Here is a 24,370-nt window from a genome sequence, read left to right as displayed (position 1 = left end):
AGTGAGTGACTGAGGAGGAGGAGTCCGGAGAGTGACGCGTTGAGGGAGGCCGGGCAGCGGGCGGTTCAGCAGTAGTACCGTACTACTGCTGAACCGCCCGCTGCCCGGCCTCCCTCAACGCGTCACTCTCCGGACTCCTCCTCCTCAGTCACTCACTTCACAGTGCCGCCCACTGCCAGCCACCCACTACCACTGGACCGGTACTTCCTGAAACTTTTGTATTGGGAAGCGGGCAGAGGGGAGAGCGCTAGCGGAGGGGGTGGGGGGAATTTCCGACCCCCCCCCCCCGCGATCGGGGCATGCTCCCCTCATATGCCTGCGACCCCATAGGGGGGCAGTATTCGGCCGAACAGGGCCCTGTTCGGCCGAACAGGGGCCCTGTTCGGCCCTGTTCGGCGGCCAATTAGTAGTTCGGGGCGAACCCGAACTTAAAAGGCCGAACACCATCAGGTGTTCGGCCGAACTCGAACATCACCCGAACAGGGTGATGTTCTGCAGAACCCGAACAGTGGCGAACACTGTTCGCCCAACACTAGTTAATGGTAGCATGTATTATTTTAAGCTATAATGGGCTAAAAAAAACTGAGGAATAATGATTTTTCCCGTTAAAAATAATTCATGTACCACCCAAAGAAAGCCTAATTGGTGGTGAAAAAAAACAAAAGATATAGATAATTTCATTGTGATGAGCAGTGATAAAGTTATTGACAAATGAATGGGAGGTGAAAATTTCTCAGATGCATGAGGTGAAAAAACACTTAAGGCTAAAGTGGTTAAGCATTTAAAGGGAACCTGGACCAAGTAAAATTATTTAAAATAAACACATGGGGCTTGATTCACAAAGCGGTGCTAACCCAGTTAGCACGCCTAAAAGACTTTGGGCGTGATAACTAGGGTGCTAACTGGGTTAGCACCGTTATGCAAATCTGATCGCGCGCAAAGTCCCGAAATGTCGCATCGAGGTGCGACGAAAGCTGCGCATCCGATGCGCCTATAAGGTCGCATGGGGTGTGAATTTAGCGTCGCATGGGTGCGATGTTAAAGTCGCACCCATGCGACCTTATAGGCGCATTGGGTGCGCAGCTTTCGTCGCACCGCGACTTAACATTTCGCACGCAAAGTTTTGCGGGCGGGACTTTGCGCGCGATCACTACTTATCACGCCCAAACTGACTTTAGGCGTGATAAAGGGCTTTTCACAAGCGTGCTAACAGTTAGCACCGCTTGTCAATCAAGCCCATGATGACCTTTAAATGAATTTTACATACTTACCTCACCATTAGTTCCTCTCAGAAGCTCACCATTTTCTTCTAACAACAAATCGTTCCAGCTCTGACTAGATCTAGTCAGAACTGAAACCCTTCGGGCCCTTTTCCATTATATCAGTTGCCGACAGTTAAGACCGAAAGGAAAACTGATGTGCAAGGTAATGTCCATGTTTCCCTATGGCTCAAGTGGGCAATATAGTGTAATTTTACACCCTTGCCCTGGGAGCAATTTAGCCTACAAGCTACCCTGCATGTGCGCGCGCACACACACACACACACACACACACACACACACACACACACACACACCTCCCTGAGCCCGCCCACTACACAGCACATGAGGACACAGATCCTGGGCTAGGTGAGATATCAAACTTGTGTATGACAATGGAGACGTGTAGGCAGAGAGAATGCAGGCACACAGCATTAGAATTCACAGACTCCTCTACAAAAGCATAGCTTGTGCGGGGGAGTCTGTGACTTGTAGTGCTGTGTGTGGTGTGTCTGTGACTTGTAGTGCTATGTGTGTGGTGTATGTCTGTCACTTGTAGTGCTGTGTGTGTTGTGTGTGTCTGTCACTTGTAGTGCTGTGTGTGTGTGATGTGTGTCTGTGACTTGCAGTGCTGTGTGTGTGGTGTATGTCTGTCACTTGTAGTGCTGTGGTGTGTGTGTGTGACTTGCTGTGTGTGTGGTGTATGTCTGTCACTTGTAGTGCTTTGGTGTGTGTGTGTGTGTGTGTGTGTGTGTGTGTGTGTGTGTGTGTGTGTGTGTGTGTGTGTGTGTGTGAGACTTGCAGTGCTGTGTGTGTGGTGTATGTCTGTCACTTGCAGTGGTGTGTGTCTGTCACTTGCAGTGCTTTGTGTAGTTTGTGTCTGTCACTTGCAGTGGTGTGTGTCTGCGACTTGCAGTGCTGTGTGTGGTGTGTGTCTGTGACATGTAGTGCTGTGTGTATGGTGAGTGTCTGTGACATGTAGTGCTGTGTGTGTGGTGTGTGTCTGTGACATGTAGTGCTGTGTGCGTGTCTGTGACTTGCAGTGCTGTGTCTGGTTTGTGTCTGTGACTTGCAGTGCTGTGTGTGGGGGAGTCTGTGATTTGTTGTGCTGTGTGTGGTGTGTGTCTGTCACTGTGACTTGTAGTGCTGTGTGTGCGGTGTGTGTCTGTCACTTGTAGTGCTGTGTGTGATGTGTGTCTGTCACTTGTAGTGCTGTGTGTGGTGTGTGTCTGTCACTTGTAGTGCTGTGTGTGTGGTGTGTGTCTGTCACTTGTAGTGCTGTGTGTGTGTGGTGTATGTCTGTCACTTGTAGTGCTGTGGTGTGTGTGACTTGCAGTGCTGTGTGTGTGGTGTGTGTCTGTCACTTGTAGTGCTGTGTGTGTGGTGTGTGTCTGTCACTTGCAGTGCTGTGTGTGTGTGTGTCGTATGTCTGTCACTTGTAGTGCTGTGGTGTGTGTGACTTGCAGTGCTGTGTGTGTGTCGTATGTCTGTCACTTGTAGTGCTGTGGTGTGTGTGTGTATGACTTTCTGTGTGTGTGGTGTATGCTACACAGCACACGAGGACACAGATCCTGGGCTAGGTGAGATATCAAACTTGTGTATGACAATGGAGACGTGTAGGCAGAGAGAATGCAGGCACACAGCATTAGAATTCACAGACTCCTCTACAAAAGCATAGCTTGTGCGGGGGAGTCTGTGACTTGTAGTGCTGTGTGATGTGTGTCTGTGACTTGCAGTGCTGTGTGTGTGGTGTATGTCTGTCACTTGTAGTGCTGTGGTGTGTGTGTGTGTGACTTGCTGTGTGTGTGGTGTATGCCTGTCACTTGTAGTGCTTTGGTGTGTGTGTGTGTGTGTGTGTGTGTGTGTGTGTGTGTGTGTGTGTGTGGTGTATGTCTGTCACTTGCAGTGGTGTGTGTCTGTCACTTGCAGTGCTTTGTGTGGTTTGTGTCTGTCACTTGCAGTGGTGTGTGTCTGCGACTTGCAGTGCTGTGTGTGGTGTGTGTCTGTGACATGTAGTGCTGTGTGTATGGTGTGTGTCTGTGACATGTAGTGCTGTGTGTGTGGTGTGTGTCTGTGACATGTACTGCTGTGTGCGTGTCTGTGACTTGCAGTGCTGTGTCTGGTTTGTGTCTGTGACTTGCAGTGCTGTGTGTGGGGGAGTCTGTGATTTGTTGTGCTGTGTGTGGTGTGTGTCTGTCACTGTGACTTGTAGTGCTGTGTGTGCGGTGTGTGTCTGTCACTTGCAGTGCTGTGTGTGATGTGTGTCTGTCACTTGTAGTGCTGTGTGTGGTGTGTGTCTGTCACTTGTAGTGCTGTGTGTGTGGTGTGTGTCTGTCACTTGTAGTGCTGTGTGTGTGTGGTGTATGTCTGTCACTTGTAGTGCTGTGGTGTGTGTGACTTGCAGTGCTGTGTGTGTGGTGTGTGTCTGTCACTTGTAGTGCTGTGTGTGTGGTGTGTGTCTGTCACTTGCAGTGTTGTGTGTGTGTGTGTCGTATGTCGGTCACTTGTAGTGCTGTGGTGTGTGTGTGTGACTTGCAGTGCTGTGTGTGTGTCGTATGTCTGTCACTTGTAGTGCTGTGGTGTGTGTGTGTGTATGACTTTCTGTGTGTGTGGTGTATGTCTGTCACTTGTAGTGCTGTGTGTGGTGTGTGTCTGTCACTTGCAGTGGTTTGTGTCTGTCACTTGCAGTGCTGTGTGTGGTGTGTGTCTGTCACTTGCAGTGCTGTGTGTCTGTGACTTGCAGTGCTGTGTGTGGTGTGTGTCTGTGACATGTAGTGCTGTGTGTGTGTCTTTGACATATAGCATAGTCCCCAACCGTCCCGTTTTCGTCTGGATTCTCCCGATTTTGGGGGGCTCACCCGCTATCCCGGTATGAGCCCCCCAAGTCCCGGATGGCTGTCAGTATTGACAGCCGCCCCCTAAACAGGAGGGGGTTAAAAGCCGGGGTCTTAGTTCACAGAAGAATGCATTCTTATGCTTAGTCACCTATACTGCGCAGAAGTACCCAGGTAAACATAGGTGTCCTAACTCTGGCCCTGTAACATGCATAGTGCAGACATGCAAACACATTCATTGCATCAAACTTATCAATGGATTAGGAGCACACATCCTGACGTCCTCTCCTGGGACAGATAGTGCATCTTACCAATCGCACAAGGGAGCTAACGTAATGTATCCATGTGCACCGTGCACATACACCAGCATAAGCTGTGTGCATGCTGACAAACACATACAGGGGAAGGAGGGAGTGCACTGAATTAGACACTAGCCACAGGGGTCAGTAACAAGAAAAAAATACATATATCCAGGCACATCGCATCTAGTTAGGACATTAAATAAGTTAAGGAAAGGGAGGTGCTGAAGGGGGTGTGGCTAGAAAACAGCAAAAATCTATTAACCCTTCGCACTCTCGCATGCAAATGTTCAAACAAATGCATTCACAGATTCACTCATCCAGGCACAACTGTTATCCGTACAGCTAAGTTAAAAGCCGGGGTTTTAGTTCACAGAAGAATGCATTCTTATGCTTAGTCGCCTATACTGCGCAGAAGTACCCAGGTAAACATAGGTGTCCTAACTCTAAGGGGGTTTTCAGCCACGGTTCTGCAGCGTTTTAAGAGGGACAATAATGTTAATGAAGTTTTCAAAATAAAAACCTCATTTTCGGGAGACTTCAGAGTCTCTTTAATCACTAAAGATGGCCCGAACGGTTTGCCGGTGAACGGGAACCGGCGAACTTTCGGGGTTCGCAATCGCGGAGAACCGCAAACTTTTCCGGAAATTCGATTCGCCCCCATAGTGCATCATGAGGGTTAACTTTGACCCTATACATCACAGTCAGCAGGCACATTGTAGCCAATCCTGGAGCCACTCCCCCCCTTATAAAAGGCAGGCAGCGTCAGGCATTGGACTCACTCGTGTGCCTGCAGTAATTAGAGAAGGGAGAGCTGCTGTGCAGAGACCTATAGGAAAAGCTTAGTTAGGCTCTTGTAGGCTTCTTAGCTTGCTCCTTGCTGATTCTTATTGCTAAAAAATCACCCCCCAACAGCTCTTTTGAGAGCTAATCTTGTTCTTGTGATCTATTTTTTTTTCTGTGGCCCACTTGTATTATATACAGCCCTGTCAGTCAGTCGTAGCTGGCCTTTGGCCCCTTGGTAGTAATTACTACTGTGCCAGGTGCAGATTTGTAATACCTATCCAGGGTCGGTTTAAGCAACAATGGGGCCCCAGGGCAAAATAAACCTGGGGGCCCCACCAACAGATACCCCGGAGCAAAAATTGGTATTAAGGGACCTTTTTTGCAGCTGGTATAGTCAGGGTTTGAAGCCCCAATCGGTCGGAGCTCCACATTCTGGCTACCCCAGCCTGCATGGGGGACAAGGGGTTAAAAAGTTTCAGGAGGGGGGAACCCACATAATTTAAAAAAAACAAATTCCCACACTCTAAACATAAAAATAATTGTGAAAATAGGAAAAAAATGCCAGGGATCTTCATACAGCCATATTGCGGCTATATAGCGATCCCTGGCCAAACCGCTGCGGCTGCGTATGGACCCCCTGGAAACTCTCTCAGGAAATGTATTGCTCTTTTTTTTGATACATGTAAAATTACACTACCGTTAGGTACTAAAAGTGACATTTACCGTATTTAAAAGTATACTTTTTTCCTTCGAAAATTTAAAATCGATTTTCTCAAAAACTATGAGGTCTTTTTGAAAAATTGTTTTTTCGTCTTATTCCCAATGATCTCCTCAACATATCCTGCAAATTTAGGGTTTCTAGAATTTAAGGTGGATTTGCTATTAAAGGGGAACTTCAGCCTAAACAAACATACTGTCATTAAGTTACATTAGTTATGTTAATTACAATAGATAGGTCATATAATTTTTTACCCACCCGGTTTTAAAAGAACAGGCAAATGTTTGTGATTCATGGGGGCTGCCATCTTTGTCATGGGGGCAGCCATCTTTTTAGTTGAAAGGAGGTGACAAGGAGCATAAGACACAGTTCCAACTGTCCATTGTCTGCGCTAGGCTTCAAATGTCAAATTCAAAATTAAAATAAAAAAAATTGCACCAAAACAGCAGAACGAGAACAACAACATCAGAAATCCCATCATGCTTTGCACAGCATCAGGGGAAAAAAGCCCGGGCAGTTTTCTTCTGTGCAGCTAAAAATAAGGCTTGTATAAGAGAAACAAAGTTCTGATGCTGTGAAACTGTTAAAGAAACACCAGGCCTTTTCAGTGCTGCTGAGTCGATTTTTAGTCTGGAGGTTCACTTTAACCATTAAAGTCGGCTGGTTTTTAAATGTGTATTTTTTTTCCTTTGAAACTTTAAAATGGATTTTCTCAGGAACTATAAGGTCGATTTGAATTTTTTTTCCTCTTGTAGCCACTGGGGGCCCCTACAAGCTCTGGGGCCCTGGGGCAGCTGCCTCCTTTGCCTTAATGGTAGCGCCGGCCCTGTACCCATCACTGCATATAACTACCTGTTCTTCACCGTGCACCCACCTATCTACGTGAGCGCATGCAGTGTCACTGTGCCTGTCCGGTACCTGTCTGTGTGTAACAGGTGCACTTTATAATACCCATCACTGCATATACCTACCTGTTGTTCACAGTGCACCCACCTACCTACGCGAACGCACGCAGTGTCACTGTGCCTGTCCGGTACCTGTCTTTGTGTGACAGGTGCACATTATAATACCCATCACTGCATATACCTACCTGTTGTTCACAGTGCACCCACCTACCTGCATGAGCGCACGCAGTGTCACTGTGCCTGGCCAGTACCGGTCTTTGTGTGACAGGTGCACATTATAATACCCTTCACTGCATATACCTACCTGTTGTTCCCTTCAGTGCACCCACCTACCTACGTGAGCGCACGCAGTGTCACTGTGCCTGTCCGATACCTGTGTGTGTGTGACGGGTGCACATTTGTAATACCAGTCATTGCATAATTGTTCACAGTACCTGTATGACCGCATGCTGTGTAATATACCACTCCCAGCATACCTGTTAACTGCACTTGTGTGACAGCTACACATTGTATTGTAATACCAGTCACTGCATACCTTTCACTGCATCTGTGACTGCAAATTGTATTATACCTGGCAGTCAGTGCATACCTTTCACTTAAATGGATGGCAGACTTGCCCTCTATAACAGATTCTCGTTAAAGGTAGTAAAGTCGATTAGTGTCATATACAGCAGGGCCTCGAAAGTCCTCCTGTATTGTTATTTTTTGTCACTACCTCGGGACTTGCATGCCATGCCTGCTGCCTTCCATGGATGTGTGGTGGTAGCCTTTTCTCAGGCTCCAACTACGGACCGGAATCGAACCCTGACTGCCAGCTGTACGCTTTCTTTAACAATGGTAGAGAAAGAACCATCGACAGTATGAGCAGCGATGGACTACTGGGTGCGCAGGCTTGACCTGTGGCCAGAGGTGTCCCAATTTGCCATCCAACTTCTGTCTTACCCTGCTTTAAGTGTCCTGTAAGAAAGGACCTTCAGCGTAGCTGGAGGCATTGTCACTGAGAAGAGAAGTCGCCTAAGTCACAAAAGTGTTCAGTACCTCACCTTTATCAAAATGAATGAGGCATGGATCCCGGAGGGCTTCTGCCCGCCCGAAGACTAAGTCAGTCCTCACACACAGCATCTCTGCCTGCACACCGTGTGACTGCCTGCCCCAAGACTAAGTTGGTCCCCACACAGCATCTCTGCCTGCAGGCCGCTTGACTGCCTTTTCCGCCACCACCAACAGGGTCCAGATAATAATTTTTCTGGTGCATGTACATGCCTGCCTAATTTTTCTGGCTGCACTGCAGCTGCTGCAACAACAAATCAAAAGGCATGTACATGTGCCAATTCCCCTTCGTGATCGTTACCTTGCCGCGGTGAAGGGGCTTGCGTATCACAATGAAGCAATGACCACCGGCTATATGAGTGTCTTAGGGGGGGCGCACCCAAGATAATAAGGTCGTTGTTTTATTGTGGACAGACCAAATTCGATCAGCTCGACAGTCACTGTTGTTCTGTCATTGAGCTACCCCAGCCCGGCGACCATATGGGCTTGAAAACCGCTATCGCCATGGTGCGCACCACTCCAGCACGGCCGTCACAACACAAACAGCTGTTTGCGGTGCATTACACAGTGAGTTTGGTGTGTCAGTGTGAAGCAGTACTCTAATTACACTCCCTGATTGATGTATACACATGCAAGATGTTTTAAAGCACTTTAGGCCTGCAATTTAGCAATAAAATGTGATTTCTGCCCTTAAAACGCTGCTTTGCGTCCAATCCAGATTTTTCCCCGGGACTTTTGGCGTCTATTTGACTCATCCATGCAAAATCTCAGATGTTAGACCCCTTGAAACATCTTTGCCATCACTTTTGTGGCCAGCATAAATGATTCTAGTTTTCAAAGTTCGCCTCCCCATTAAAGTCTATTGCGGTTCACGAAAGTTCGCACGAACCGAACGTTTGGCGAAGGTTCGCGAACCTAAAATCAGAAGTTCGGGCCATCTCTAAAAATTACTCCCAATGACTGATTTAATATACAGTACTATAGTTTAATTTATGTGCATTAGTATGACAATACCTAATACAGTAAACTACTGTAAACTACTTGGCTCGGTCCCTTAGCCTTGACTATAAAAGGATTCTACTGCACTCAGCTGAAGCTGGTAATTAAAGTTACACCCACTATTAGGCATACAAAGCTCAAGGCATTTGGGTCATTCTGCCCCAGTTTTTGTGTAACTAATGCAGCCCACTGGTAGCAGAGATACTGGTAGCAGAGAATCTGGCTTTATAGTATTGCTCTAGGTGTCATGCGACTATGATCAAAGTGATCTGAGAAGCAATAGTTCACAGCCAGGACAATGGCCTACAGTGGCTTGCAAAAGTATTCGGCCTCCTTAAAGTTTTCCACATTTTGTCATATTACTGCCACAAACGTGAATCAATTTTATTGGAATTCTACGTGAAAGGCCAATACAAAGTGCTGTACACGTGAGAAGTGGAACGAAAATCATACATGATTTCAAACATTTTTTACAAATCAATAACTGCAAAGTGGGGTGTGCGTAATTACTCATCCCCCTTTGGTCTGAGTGCAGTCAGTTGCCCATAGACATTGCCTGATGAGTGCTAATGACTAAATAGAGTGCACCTGTGTGTAATCTAATGTCAGCACAAATACAGCTGCTCTGTGACATCCTCAGAGGTTGTCTAAGAGAATATTGGGAGCAACACCACCATGAAGTCCAAAGAACCCACCAGACAGGTCAGGGATAAAGTTATTGAGAAATGTAAAGCAGGCTTAGGCTACAAAAAGATTTCCAAAGCCTTGAACATCCCACGGAGCACTGTTCAAGCGATCATTCAAAAATGGAAGGAGTATGGCACAACTGTAAACCTACCAAGACAAGGCCGTGTACCTAAACTCACAGGCTGAACAAGGAGAGCGCTGATCAGAAATGCAGTCAAGAGTGGTGACTCTGGACGAACTGGACGACAAGTTCATGAACGTTTGCATAGGTTCACGAACCGAAAATCGGAGGTTTGGGCCATCTCTATTAATCACCAGTTCTGTATTTTATACCAGTGTCCATATTTGATGTATATCATTGTCTGTATCATTATGTATCCCTTGTTTGTTTCCCTACTTTGTACTGCGCCACGGAATATGTTGGCGCATTATAAATATAATAATAATAATAAATAATAACAATAATAATTGCGAACGTTTACATGAAATTTAGCTGATTACGATTATCACTACAAACACAATTGCTAACTTCCAGTCAGAGCAATATCCTGCCTCTATCTGGCCAGCATACGCTAGTCAGCCAATCAGGTGCACTGTCATACACCCTTTGCCTGCTGTACCATACCTAGCAGGAATTACACAGATTAGCATTCAGGTGGGAGGCTTCGGTTGGACGCAATCGTGAATTGCGTCGTTTACAGGGACGCCCCGTGTAGGCACATCTCCCACACGGTCCCCTCCCTAACCACTCACCTGTCAACCGCATCCTAGAAGCTGCAAAAAATAAATTTAAAATCACAAACACTGGTCCACATGACAGCCCAGGGGCCCCAGGTCTCTCTCACTCACTGGGGCCCCCAAACCACCATGCGACACCTAGAGGGAAGTGCGGGAAAGCCCTGGACCTCTCACCTCCAGGGAACTCACCCCACCACCTCTAAACTGAATGCCAACTGCAACAAACACAATTGCTAACTTCCAGTCAGAGCAATATCCTGCCTCTATCTGGCCAGCATACGCTAGTCAGCCAATCAGGTGCACTGTCATACACCCTTTGCCTGCTGTACCATACCTAGCAGGAATTACATAGATTAGCATTCAGGTGGGAGGCTTCGGTTGGACGCAATCGTGAATTGCGTCGTTTACAGGGACGCCCCGTGTAGGCACATCTCCCACACGGTCCCCTCTCTAACCACTCACCTGTCAACCGCATCCTAGAAGCTGCAAAAAATAAATTTAAAATCACAAACACTGGTCCACATGACAGCCCAGGGGCCCCAGGTCTCTCTCACTCACTGGGGCCCCCAAACCACCATGCGACACCTAGAGGGAAGTGCGGGAAAGCCCTGGACCTCTCACCTCCAGGGAACTCACCCCACCACCTCTAAACTGAATGCCAACTGCAACAAACACAATTGCTAACTTCCAGTCAGAGCAATATCCTGCCTCTATCTGGCCAGCATACGCTAGTCAGCCAATCAGGTGCACTGTCATACACCCTTTGCCTGCTGTACCATACCTAGCAGGAATTACATAGATTAGCATTCAGGTGGGAGGCTTCGGTTGGACGCAATCGTGAATTGCGTCGTTTACAGGGACGCCCCGTGTAGGCACATCTCCAACACGGTCCCCTCCCTAACCACTCACCTGTCAACCGCATCCTAGAAGCTGCAAAAAATAAATTTAAAATCACAAACACTGGTCCACATGACAGCCCAGGGGCCCCAGGTCTCGTGTGGGAGATGTGCCTACACGGGGCGTCCCTGTAAACGACGCAATTCACGATTGCGTCCAACCGAAGCCTCCCACCTGAATGCTAATCTATGTAATTCCTGCTAGGTATGGTACAGCAGGCAAAGGGTGTATGACAGTGCACCTGATTGGCTGACTAGCGTATGCTGGCCAGATAGAGGCAGGATATTGCTCTGACTGGAAGTTAGCAATTGTGTTTGTTGCAGTTGGCATTCAGTTTAGAGGTGGTGGGGTGAGTTCCCTGGAGGTGAGAGGTCCAGGGCTTTCCCGCACTTCCCTCTAGGTGTCGCATGGTGGTTTGGGGGCCCCAGTGAGTGAGAGAGACCTGGGGCCCCTGGGCTGTCATGTGGACCAGTGTTTGTGATTTTAAATTTATTTTTTGCAGCTTCTAGGATGCGGTTGACAGGTGAGTGGTTAGGGAGGGGACCGTGTGGGAGATGTGCCTACACGGGGCGTCCCTGTAAACGACGCAATTCACGATTGCGTCCAACCGAAGCCTCCCACCTGAATGCTAATCTATGTAATTCCTGCTAGGTATGGTACAGCAGGCAAAGGGTGTATGACAGTGCACCTGATTGGCTGACTAGCGTATGCTGGCCAGATAGAGGCAGGATATTGCTCTGACTGGAAGTTAGCAATTGTGTTTGTTGCAGTTGGCATTCAGTTTAGAGGTGGTGGGGTGAGTTCCCTGGAGGTGAGAGGTCCAGGGCTTTCCCGCACTTCCCTCTAGGTGTCGCATGGTGGTTTGGGGGCCCCAGTGAGTGAGAGAGACCTGGGGCCCCTGGGCTGTCATGTGGACCAGTGTTTACGATTATCACTACACAGGAATCAGAACCACCAGAATTCTCTGCCATCTATGACTGACCACAGCATATTCGGTCCCCCTGTCTATGGCATAGCTACAGAGAAGAGAAGGTCACATTTGTGTACCAGCAAGGCTGGTCATTCCGGATTGCAGACTGATCCATGATGTCATCAGTCAGGCAGAAGAAGGCATGAATCTGCGGAGGAGGGTTGAAAGGGTCAGTTCTATGCAGTCACTAAAGGTCATAAATGATGATGTAGCGTGAGACTCACCATCTCTATGCTCCAGGCCACTGCTAGAACCATTTGGAAATTGTCGTCATTTTGCAGCTTTGCCCCTGCCAGCTCCCAGTATGATTTTATAAATGTAATCCCTGGAATACACTTCCCTCTGGAGGAGTTGTAATACAGAACCTGCAAAACAGAAAACGGTCAGGGACATAACTATAACTGGTCCCCCCCATAGAGATCTGACAATGCCTCTGGGGGAGGGGGTGGGCCAGAAGCTAGGGGGCCCACTCCTGTATCTAATGTAATTATCTTCCACTTCCTGGTTGGTTAGGAAGTGCCATGTAGCCAGCCAATCACCGTGCCATTTCACTCCCCGCTTGGTGATTGGCTGGCTACATGGCACTTGCAAACTAACTAGGAAGTGGAAGACATGCGGTCGCTGGGAGCATTATTAGGACCCCCATCAGCCATAGAATGTTACCTGGTTGCAAGATCAAATCCCAGATGGTATGTTTCACTGCAAAGGTTGCAGAATGGGGATCAGTGAATAATGGCGCACAGCGCCTATGCATAAAAATGGCGCCGCATTAAAAAGATACGCTTATCGCTATTTATCGTTAGTACTACATAATAATAGCGCACAGGGAAAAAAGAAGAAAAACGGCACACACTAACGTTATTTATCAATAGTGGCACACACTAACGTTATTTATCAATAGTGGCACACACTAACGTTATTTATCAATAGCGCCCTACATAAGCCAAACTGCAGACGTTATTTAACTTCAAAACGGTGAATGGATTTAATGTAACACTGTCAAGGTTAGGGTTAGGCACCACCAGGGAGGTCTTAGGGTTAGGAACCACCAGGGGGGGTCTTAGTGTTAGGCACCACCAGGGGGGGTCTTAGGGTCAGGCACCAACAGGGGGTTTTAGGGTTAGGAACCACCAGGGGGGTCTTAGGGTTAGGCACCAACAGGGGGTCTTAGGGTTAGGCACCACCAGGGGAGTGGTTAGGGTTAGGCACCACCAGGGGGGTCTTAGGGCTAGGCACCACCAGGGGGGTCTTAGGGTTAGGCACCACTGGGGGGGGTCTTAGGGTTAGGCACCACAGGGGGGGGGTCTTAGGGTTAGGCACCACCAGGGGCTCTAGGGGTTAGGGATAGGTACAGGGAGGGTTCTGTGTGAGAGTAGGGTTAGGTATAGTTACAGTACAATATACACCACCAGGGGGTCTTAGGGTTAGGAACCACCAGGGGGGGTCTTAGGGTCAGGCACCACCAGGGGGGTGGTTAGGGTTAGGCACCACCGGGGGGGGGGGTGTTTAGGGGTTAGGGATAGGTACAGAGAGGGATCCATCTGAAAATGGCGCCTGTGAATAATGGCGCACGGTGTTGCCGCTAATCCGATTGCCGCTTATCGCTATTTAACGTTAAAGCCTTATTGTTATTTAGCGTTAACACACAGAACCCTCTCTGTACCTATCCCTAACCCCTAAACCCCCCCTGGTGGTGTCTAACCCTAACCACCCCCCTGGTGGTGCCTAACCCTAAGACCCCCCTGGTGGTGCCTAACCCTAAGACCCCCCTGGTGGTGCCTAACCCTAAGACCCCCCTGGTGGTGCCTAACCCTAAGACCCTCCTGATGGTGCCTAACCCTAAGACCCCCCCCCCCCCCCAGTGGTGCCTAACCCTAACAGTGTTACATTAAATCTATTCACCGTTTTGCAGTTAAATAACGTCTGCAGTTTAGCTTATGTAGGGCGCTATTGATAAATACCGTTACTTTGGACAATAACGTCTGCTGTTTGGCAAATGAACGTCACTATTGATAAATAACGTTAGTGTGTGCCACTATTGATAAATAACGTTAGTGTGTGCCGTTTTTCTTCTTTTTTCCCTGTGCGCCATTATTATGCAGTACTAACGATAAATAGCAATAAGCGTATCTTTTTAATGCATAGGCTCTGTGTGCCATTATTCACTGATCCGACAGAGGGGGGTTCTGTGTGTTAACGCTAAATAACGATAAGGCTTTAACGCTAAATAACAATAAGGCTTTAACGTTAAATAGCGATAAGCGGCAAACAGATTAGCGGCAACACTGTGCGCCATTATTCACAGGCGCCATTTTCAGATGCATGCATTAGGTATTGTCATACTAATGCACATAAATTAAACTATAGTACTGTATCAGGGGCATTCCTAGGGTCCTTGGAGATCGGGGGCACCTGTGGGCACTAGGTGGGGGGAATATGCGGCGCGTGCATGCGGTGAGTGGGCGTGGCCATGGGTGGAGACAAATGTACATGAACTTAGCAGCGGTGTAAGCTACAGATAACGGGCCTGCCCATCAAAATATTGGATGGAGCCCCCTGTCCTTTATTTAGATAATTTACAATCAGTATAGGCATAGATCAAAGATGTATACGCACATACAATTTAGATTGGTCAATCACTGACCAATTTTACCACCCCCATGCAGGAAGTGGGCCAACAGACAATGAATTTGATGAACAGAGCTAAAATTGGCTAATCAAAATTGTATGTGTGTACCAGGCTTTACAGCTAATACTGTACATACTGAAAGTAGCAGGGATCAGCATACAATACAGCTGGTTTACAATCAGTAAAGGCACAGAGTAACACCTTATACTGTATACACTGGAGGTAGATCAGCACACAGTGCAGGCCCTCAGGGCTGGTTCAAGTAACAATTGGGCACTAGGGCAAAATTAGCCTGGGGGCCCCCAACAGACACCCCCGACCAAAAAGCATCATTAGGGGCCCTTTGTTGCAGCCAAATTTTCCTCCTGGGCTCAAGAGCTGGCTGCTGACCCTCCCCCAATCACCTCCCAACTTAACAGACTCTGCAGAGTCCCCGGGGAGCAACAGTTAAAATAGGGGAGGGACACCTTGGGGGCCCCTACAGGCTCTGGGGCAATTGCGCATTTTTTCCTATGGTAGCTCCGGCCCTGCAGGCATTAGAGAACAGCTTATACTGTACATACTGTAGGGAGCAGAATTCAGCACACTGCAAGAAGTGCGCCGAAAAATATGGGGGTTACGTTATGCGGCACCGAAAAATGGGTGGGCCATGGACCAAAATGTGGGTGTGGTAACGGGTGGAGAAAAATTTACATGAACTTAGCAATGGTGGGACATTAGATTAGGACACTGGTGATGAACCTTTTGGAGGCCGAGTGCCCAAACTGCAACCCAAAAGTCACTTATCTATCGCAAAGTGGCAACAGCAATTTAAGCTAAATGCTGTACAAACGTTTTAACTCATACATGAACATTATGGAAAATCCAAGTTGAAAACAAACTGTGAAGATAAACAATTTCTTTTAAAAACAATAGTGCACACGCCAGCCTGGGGCCCCGGGAACTCTCACTGCCCGGGGCCCCAGAACCAGCATATAACACCATATGTGAGCGCAGTCAAGCCCTGGAGCTGCCACCCCCAGGAGCCTGTCCCCAACTGCTCTGAAACTTACCAAACACACAAAGGGAAATACTCACTCCCAAACAGTTCTCTGCTGCTTATATAAAGCCTGCAGGCTGCTTGTAAGCCAATAAGAAGTGCACACACACGTTACACCTAGTCTGCAGTAATCAATTAAAGAGAGTCTGAAGCGAGAATAAATCTCGCTTCAGACCTCATAGATAGCAGGGGCATGTGTGCCCCTGCTAAACCGCCGCTATCGCGCCGCTAAAGGGGGGTCCCTTCACCCCCCAATCCCCCTCCGTGCAGCGCATCCCCTTTTCCGCATAGAGGCAGGGCTAACCGCCGCAGCCCTGCCCCACACGCGTCTGTCAGCGCGTATCTCCGCCTCTCCCCCGCCCCTCTCAGTCTTCCTTCACTGAGAGGGGCGGGGGAGAGGCAGCGATGCGCCGCTGATAGACGCGACTGGAGGCAGGGCTGCAGCCGTTAGCCCTGCCTCCAGGAAGAAATAAATCACGACCAAGTTTGCGACCAAGGTATGCGGGGGTGGGTTTGGGGGTGAAGGGACCCCCGTTTAGCCGCGGGATAGCGGCGGTTTATCAGGGGCACACATGCCCCTGCTAACTATGAGCTCTGAAGCGAGATTTATTCTCGCTTCAGAGTCTCTTTAAGCAGAGGCTGAGCAATACAGCCAGTCGTTGGAGAGGGCTTCAGTTGCATATAGACAATGGCTATATGGCCAGCAGGGGGCACCAGCGTGCAGTAAATTCCCTCTCATCTGCCCCCCTCCTAACTAAACTGCATGGGAATCTACAATAAAATTAAAAACAATAGTGCACACGCCAGCCTGGGGCCCCGGGAACTCTCACTGCCCGGGACCCCAGAACCAGCATGCAACACCATGTGAGCGCAGTCAAGCCCTGGAGCTGCCACCACCAGGAGCCTGTCCCCAACTGCTCTGAAACTTACCAAACACTCCCAAACAGTTCTCTGCTGTTTATATAAAGCCTGCAGGCTGCTTGTAAGCCAATAAGAAGTGCACACACACGTTACACTTAAGGTGCGTACACACATGCGACTATAGTCGTTTGAAACGATCGTTCCCCGATCATTTCAAACGACGATCGTTTGAAAAAAAGCAGCCATCGACCATGAAATCTAACGACGGACAAGCTAGATCGTTCAAAACGAATGATCTAGCTTGGCGGATTTTTCCCAACGACGATCGTTTGCAAAAGTAGTACATCGTTGGAAACGATCGTTCGTACTAGGCTTGACATGCGCATTTCACTATTTCTCCATGGAACTTTTCATTACTATGCGTAAGCGCAATCGTTGCTTTATTTGTTGTAACGTTCGTTTTAACGATCAGATCGTTACACACCTTTTACAACTAACTTTACTTAGATCGTTCTTTCTTCAATTAAAAGTTTGTTCGTCGTTCATAACGAACGATCGTTGTCGCATGTGTGTACGTAGCACTAGTCTGCAGTAATTAATTAAGCAGAGGCTGAGCAATTCAGCCAGTTGTTGGAGAGGGCTTCAGTTGCATATAGACAATGGCTATTTGGCCAGCAGGGGGCACCAGCGTGGAGGATATTCCCTCTCATCTGCCCCCCTCCTAACTAAACTGCATGGGAATCTACAATAAAATTAAAAACAATAGTGCACACGCCAGCCTGGGGCCCCGGGAACTCTAACTGCCCGGGGCCCCAGAACCAGCATGCAACACCATATGTGAGCGCAGTCAAGCCCTGGAGCTGCCACCCCTGCAGGCTTTATATAAGCAGCAGAGAACTGTTTTGGAGTGAGTATTTCCCTTTGTGTGTTTGTTAAGTTTCAGAGCAGTTGGGGACAGGCTCCTGGTGGTGGCAGCTCCAGGGCTTAACTGCGCTCAAATATGGTGTTACATGCTGGTTCTGGGGCCCCGGGCAGTGAGAGCTTAACGTGTGTGTGCATTTCTTATTGGCTTACAAGCAGCCTGCAGGCTTTATATAAGCAGCAGAGAACTGTTTGGGAGTGAGTATTTCCCTTTGTGTCAGAGCAGTTGGGGACAGGCTCCTGGGGGTGGCAGCTCCAGGGCTTGACTGCGCTCACATATGGTGTTACATGCTGGTTCTGGGGCCCCGGGCAGTGAGAGTGTAACTTGTGTGTGCACTTCTTATTGGCTTACAAGCAGCCTGCAGGCTTTATATGAGCAGCAGAGAACTGTTTGGGAGTGAGTATTTCCCTTTGTGTGTAAGATAAACAATTTTATCCATCTTACTGCTGAAAAATGTATTCCAGTTTCATTTTTGTTTTTTGTTTTAAAAAGCTAAAAAAGTAGGTTTAATGCTATTGTCTCATATGATGATGATTCTGCTTTTCCCATAGTCTCGCAGTTAGCAATCATGTGACCCCCAACATGACAAATACAGCAATCATCAGGCCCCTATCAAGACAAATTCAGAAATCATGAGGCCCCCAACAAGACAAATTCAGCAATCATGAGGCCCCCAACAAGACAAATTCAGCAATCATGAGGCCCCCAACAAATCATGAGGCACCTAACAAGACAAATTCAGCAATTTTGAGGCTCCCAACAAATCATGAGGCCACCAACAAGACAAATTCAGCAATCATGAGGCCCCCAACAAGACAAATTCAGCAGTCATGAGGCACAAAAATAGACAGCATTTCACATAAATAGGCAGAATGCCTCCTTAATATGGTAGACACCTCTCACCTGGCTTTTGAATGCTCTACTGGCTGCTGTGCCTGGCAATACTGTTTTCGGCTGGATTGGAGATGATGTGTGGGCTGAAAGGCCTGGCAGTGATGCTGTGGCCTGGCTGGCGGTGATGCTGTGGCCGGGTTGGCTGGCAGTGATGCTGTGACCTGGCTGGCGGTAATGCTGGGCTGTGCTTGGCTGGTTGAAGTAAATGCTGGCCTGACTGGAGGTGATGCTGTGGTCTTTTTGACAGTGATTCTGGGCTGGTTGGCTGGTGGTGATGCTGGGCTGGCTGGCCTGGATAGTTTAGGTAGTGACAGGTGCCCCCTAGTTAAGGTAGCGCCAGGTGTCCCGCAGTTTAGGCAGTGACAGGAGCCCCCCAGTTCAGGTAGGGACAGGAGCCCCCCAGCTCATTTAGTGACAGGAGCCCCCCAGTGTATGTAGTGACTAGTGACAGGTGCCCCCCAGTTCAGGTAGTGACAGGGACCCCCCAGTGTATGTAGTGACAGGAGCCCCCAGTTTAGGTAGTGGCAGGCACCCTCCAGTTAGGTAGTGAGTGACAGGGACCCCCAGTTGTGTAGTGAGTGACAGCAGGGACCCCCAGTTAGGTAGTGAGTGACAGGGACCCCCAGTTATTATTTATTTATTTATTGTATTTATAAAGCGCCAACATATTACACAGTGCTGGACATTAGTTAAGGTTACAGACAATATTTAGGGGTGACATACAGCAAAATGACAATACATGAATACAAGAAAGACCAGATCACACAGCACAGTATGAGTACAAGGTAATGCTTAGTCACTGGAGGGGAGCATGTAGATTAGGCAAGTTAGGTTCACTCAGATGCATAACATGGGTTCACTGTAATGGAGGTGCATGATCAGGTAGGACACAAAAGGAGGAGGACCCTGCCCAAAGGCTTACAATCTAGAGGGAGAGGTAGGGACACGAAAGGTAGGGGACCAGAGTTCAGCTGTGGGTTTAGAGCATTTGTGAGGGGTAGTAGGCCAGAGTGAAAAGGTGAGTTTTGAGGGCTTTCTTGAAGATGTTGAAGGAGGGGGCTGCCCTAATGGGTGGAGGTAGGGAGTTCCATAGTGTTGGAGCAGCTCTTGAGAAGTCCTGGAGGCGTGCATGGGACTGGGCGATGCGGGTGGTGGTTAGGCGAAGTTCATTGGAAGAGCGGAGTGAGCGGCGAGGTGTGTACCTCTGAGTAAGATCGGAAATGTAGGTTGGACAGGTTTTGTGGACAGATTTGTAGGTCAGACACAGTATCTTGAATCTAATTCTGGACTGGATAGGAAGCCAGTGGAGGGATTCTAGGAGGGGATCTGCCATGGTGGAGCGATGGGAGCAGTGGATAATTCTGGCTGCCGCATTCATGATGGACTGCAGTGGGGCTGTTCGGGTCATAGGAAGACCAGACAGCAGGGCATTGCAGTAGTCAAGGTGGGAAATTATGAGGGCATGGTGTAACGATTGGTGTCAGCACGCAGAGAGAATCTGATTATTGGCGATCTGCAGTACCACCAAGAACGCAGATATACGCCTGATTATCGATGATCTGCAGAATCAGCAACAATACAGATGTATTACTAACCTCTGGACACCAGAATAGTGAGAGTGTTTGGTGTAACAGTAACAACTCTGAGTGGAGACCACCAGAGGAGCTGGCGGCCTAAGACTCCTGAGGAATTCACCCCTGACTGTGGGTGATATTCCTGTAGCCCTGGGCGAGGGACCAAGGCTGGGTTGCAGGAAGCCCTGCTGCTAATATGGAAGGTCTTGCCCTGAACTGGGCTAACGTAATACAGTAACAGCACAATCCCAGTCTGGGGTGTGAGGTCCGTAGTCACAACACCCTGGAACTAGTCTGGAGCATAACATAAATGATAATACAATTCCCTAGTCTTGGGTGTGAGGTCCGTGATCATCAACACCCTGGAACTAGTCTGGAGTATAACATAAATGATAATACAATTCCCTAGTCTTGGGTGTGAGGTCCGTGATCATCAACACCCTGGAACTAGTCTGGAATATAACACAAAGACAATACAGTTCCCTAGTCTTGGGTGGGAGGGCCTTGATCTCAACACCCTGGAACTATGCTAGAGAATAACATAAATGATAATACAATTCCCTAGTCTTGGGTGTGAGGTCTGTGATCATCAACACCCTGGAACTAGTCTGGAATATAACACAAAGACAATACAGTTCCCTAGTCTTGGGTGTGAGGGCCTTGATCTCAACACCCTGGAACTATGCTAGAGAATACACAGAAGATACACAGTAATCCTAGTCTGGGGTGTGAGGGCTTTGATCTCAACACCCTGGAACTGGTCTAACAAATAATAATAACAACAGTACAAGGTAATCTGGCTCAGTGTGAATTCCCAGGTCCACCTGGTTCAAACACACTGTAAGGATCTGACTATGGTCTGAATGCTTCCACAAAGTGTTTGCAATGGCAGACAACCAGCAACTGACAAGCAAGCAGAATATATAGTAGCTGAACTCTGCTGCCCCGCCCGAGCCACTCAGCCAATCATGAGTCCAGTAGGAATCAGCTGATCATTCTGATCAGCTGACACTTCCCCTGCTGGTATAAAGGTCCTGACTTCTGGCCCGCGCGCGCGTAGCTCTTCATCCATCTATGTGGACTAACAGACCCAGCCACTCCAAAGGCACGCTGCTGCGTACAAACCGCCACTTTGGATGCGGAAACAGCCGCTTTGCTGTTAGAACATGCGGCGGCTTTTCCGCGTTCTGCCACACTACCAAACGCGTGCCTACGCGTGCAAACCGCCGCGTTGGACGCGAAATCAGCTGCCTTGCTTTCAGCACACACGGCGGCTTTTCCGCGTTCTCTCACACATGGATGAGGAGTTTGGTGGTGGCAGAGGCCAGGAAAGGGCGAATCTTTCAGATGTTACAAAGGTGGAAGTTGCAGGACTTTGTGAGGTTTTGGATGTGGGGAGTGAAGGAGAGTGCGGAGTCCAGGGTGACACCCAGACAGCGGGCTTGAGAGGTAGGGCGAATGGTACAGTGGTTAACAGTGACATGCACATCTGGGAGGATAATGGATGGCTGGGGTGGGAAGATCATAAATTCCGTTTTGTCTAGATTTGGTTTCAGGAACCTAGCGGATATCCAGGAGGAGATGGCTGATAGGCAGGAGGAGACCTTGTCCATGGTAGTAGTGGATATAATGTCAGAGGTGTGGAGGTAGATCTGGCTATCATCTGCATACAGATGATAGTTAAAACCCATGGAGGAGATAACCTTGCCAATGGAGGGTGTGTATAGGATGAACAGTAGGGGGCCAAGGACCGAACCTTGGGGGACTCCCACCAAGAGGTGGTTGGGGGTGGATGAGGACTCATTGAAGGCGGTCGTTAAGGAGCGGTTGGAGAGGTAGGGTGAAAGCCAGGACAGGGCGAATCGTGAATGCCTATGGACTGGAGGGACTGGAGGAGTAGGGGATGATCTACTGTGTCAAAAGCTGCAGAAAGGTCAAGGAGGAGGAGAATGGAGTATTTACCTTAAGCTTTAGCTAAGGCAAGGTCATTGACCACTTTGGTGAGAGCAGTTTCGGTTGAGTTAGATGAGTGACAGCAGGGACCCCCAGTTAGATAGTGAGTGACAGCAGGGACCCCCAGTTAGGTAGTGAGTGACAGCAGGAACCCCCAGTTAGATAGTGAGTGACAGCAGGGACCCCCAGTTAGATAGTAAGTGACAGCAGGGACCCCCAGTTAGGTAGTGAGTGACAGCAGGGATCCCTGTTAGGTAGTGAGTGACAGCAGGGACCCCCAGTTAGATAGTGAGTTACAGCGGGGACCCCCAGTTAGATAGTGAGTGACAGCAGGGACCCCCAGTTAGGTAGTGAGTGACAGCAGGGACCCCCGTTAGGTAGTAATGGACAGCTGGGACCACTGTTAGGTAGTGAGTGACAGGATTAACAGTTTCAGGTGTGTACAGTAGAATCCCTTTATAGTCAACGCCAAGGGACCGAGCCAAGTAGTTTGCTGTATTAGGTACTAGCTGATTGCCCGGCGTTGCCCGGGTATGTATTTGGCTGGTGTCGGCTCCACCCACTTTTTCTAACCCTAACACACAATTACTCAATGACCAAGCTTGTGAGCTTTGTGGTCTTTGGCCTCAATAATTTGCATTGAAATGAAAAAATCTGATGGGCTGTTTGTGGCTCCACCGCCTTTTTTGAATTTGAACCCCAGGTACCCAATGACCAACTGTATCAGGTTTGAGACCTGTGCCATTAACAGTGCCAAAATGTTAGCAATTAAATATTCCCTTGAAAAGCAATAAGTGAAGCATTATTCACTTTTGTAGGCTCCACCCACTTTTCTGAATATTAATCCCATTCACTGAGTGACCAACTGTGCAAAGTTTAAGAACCCTGCCATTAACAGTGCAAGAATGGCTGCAGTTTACATTTTTCCAGTGAAATTTGTATTTGTCTCTACCCACTGATGATCCGGCGTTGCCCGGGTATGTATTTGACTGGTGTTGGTTCCGCCCACTTTTTCTAACCCTAACGCACAAACACTCAATGACCAAGTTTGTGAGCTTTGGGGTCCTTGGCATCAATATTTTGTATTTTCCCAAGAAATGAAACTGTTTGTGGCTCTGTCCCCTTTTCTTAATTTGAACCCCAATGACTAACAGTACCAGGTTTGAGGCTTGTGCCCTTAACATTGCAAGAATGGCAGCAATTTTAATATTAACCTTGAAAATCAACAGGTGATTTTGATTGGCTTTTTTAGGCTCCACCCACTTGTCTGAATATTAATCCCAGTCACCCAGTAACCAGCTGTGCAAAGTTTGAGAACCTTGCCATTAACAGTGAAGAAGGGCTGCAGTTTACAATTTCCCAGAAAAAAATGTTTTTGACTCCACCCAGTTTTCGTAACCTTGACACACAGTCACTACTCAATGACCAAGTTTGTAAGCTTTTGAGTTCCTGGCATCAAAATTGTGTGAATGGAAGCAGTTTATCCAGAAAATCTGATTGGCTGTTTGTGGCTCTGCCCCTTTAGTGAATTTGAACCCCAGTCACTTGATGACCGATTTTACCAGATTTGAGGCCTCTGCCATTAAGAGTGTATGAATGGCAGCAATGTAAATATTTCCCTTGAAAATCAAAAGGTGAATTTTGATTGGCTGCTGTAGGCTCCACCCACTTTCCTGAATATTAGTCCCAGTCACCCAGTGACCAACTGTGTCACGTTTGAGAACCCTGCCAATAACAGATTGGCTGAAATCAATCTAAAAAATCTGATTGGCTGTTTGTGGCTCCACCCCCTTTAATGAATTTGGACCCCAGTCACCCAATAATTGACTGTATCAGGTTTGAGGCCTCTGTCATTAACAGTGTAAGAATGGTAGCAATGTAAATATTCCCCTTGAAAATCAATAGGTGAATTTTGATTGGCTGTTTTAGGCTCCACCCACATTTCTGAATATTAATCCCAGTCATCCAGTGGCCAATTGTGTCAAGTTTGGGAACCCTGCCATCTAAAAAATTAAAGGGATACTGTAGGGGGGTCGGGGGAAAATGAGTTGAACTTACCTGGGGCTTCTAATGGTCCCCAGCATACATCCTGTGCCCACACAGCCGCTCACCGATGCTCTGGTCCCGCCTCTGGCTCACCTCTGGAATTTCAGACTTTAAAGTCTGAAAACCACTGCGCCTGCGTTGCCGTGTCCTAACTCCCGCTGATGTCACCAGGAGCATACTGCGCAGGCACAGACCATACTGGGCTTGTGCTATACACTCCTGGTGATATCAGCGGGATCGAGGACACGGCAACGCAGGCGCAGTGGTTTTCAGACTCTAAAGTCTGAAATATCAGAAGTGGCCCGGAGGC

General features: G+C 48.2%; 1 protein-coding gene across 1 annotated transcript in view; it reads right to left on the bottom strand.

Moving 5' to 3' along the window:
* LOC137533424 (farnesyl pyrophosphate synthase-like) overlaps positions 1–24,370 on the bottom strand; it is a 98,346-nt gene that overhangs the window by 51,874 nt on the left and 22,102 nt on the right. The window contains exon 2 of the mRNA XM_068254818.1: positions 12,367–12,507. Coding sequence (XP_068110919.1) covers positions 12,367–12,399 — 33 coding nt within the window. The 5' untranslated portion in view covers positions 12,400–12,507. The remainder of the gene's footprint in view (positions 1–12,366; positions 12,508–24,370) is intronic.

Source organism: Hyperolius riggenbachi, chromosome 9 (assembly GCF_040937935.1).
Source record: "Hyperolius riggenbachi isolate aHypRig1 chromosome 9, aHypRig1.pri, whole genome shotgun sequence".
NCBI classification, from domain to species: Eukaryota; Metazoa; Chordata; class Amphibia; order Anura; family Hyperoliidae; genus Hyperolius; species Hyperolius riggenbachi.
Note: the sequence above shows the minus strand (reverse complement) of the source record. Positions and strands in the feature narration are given on the sequence as shown.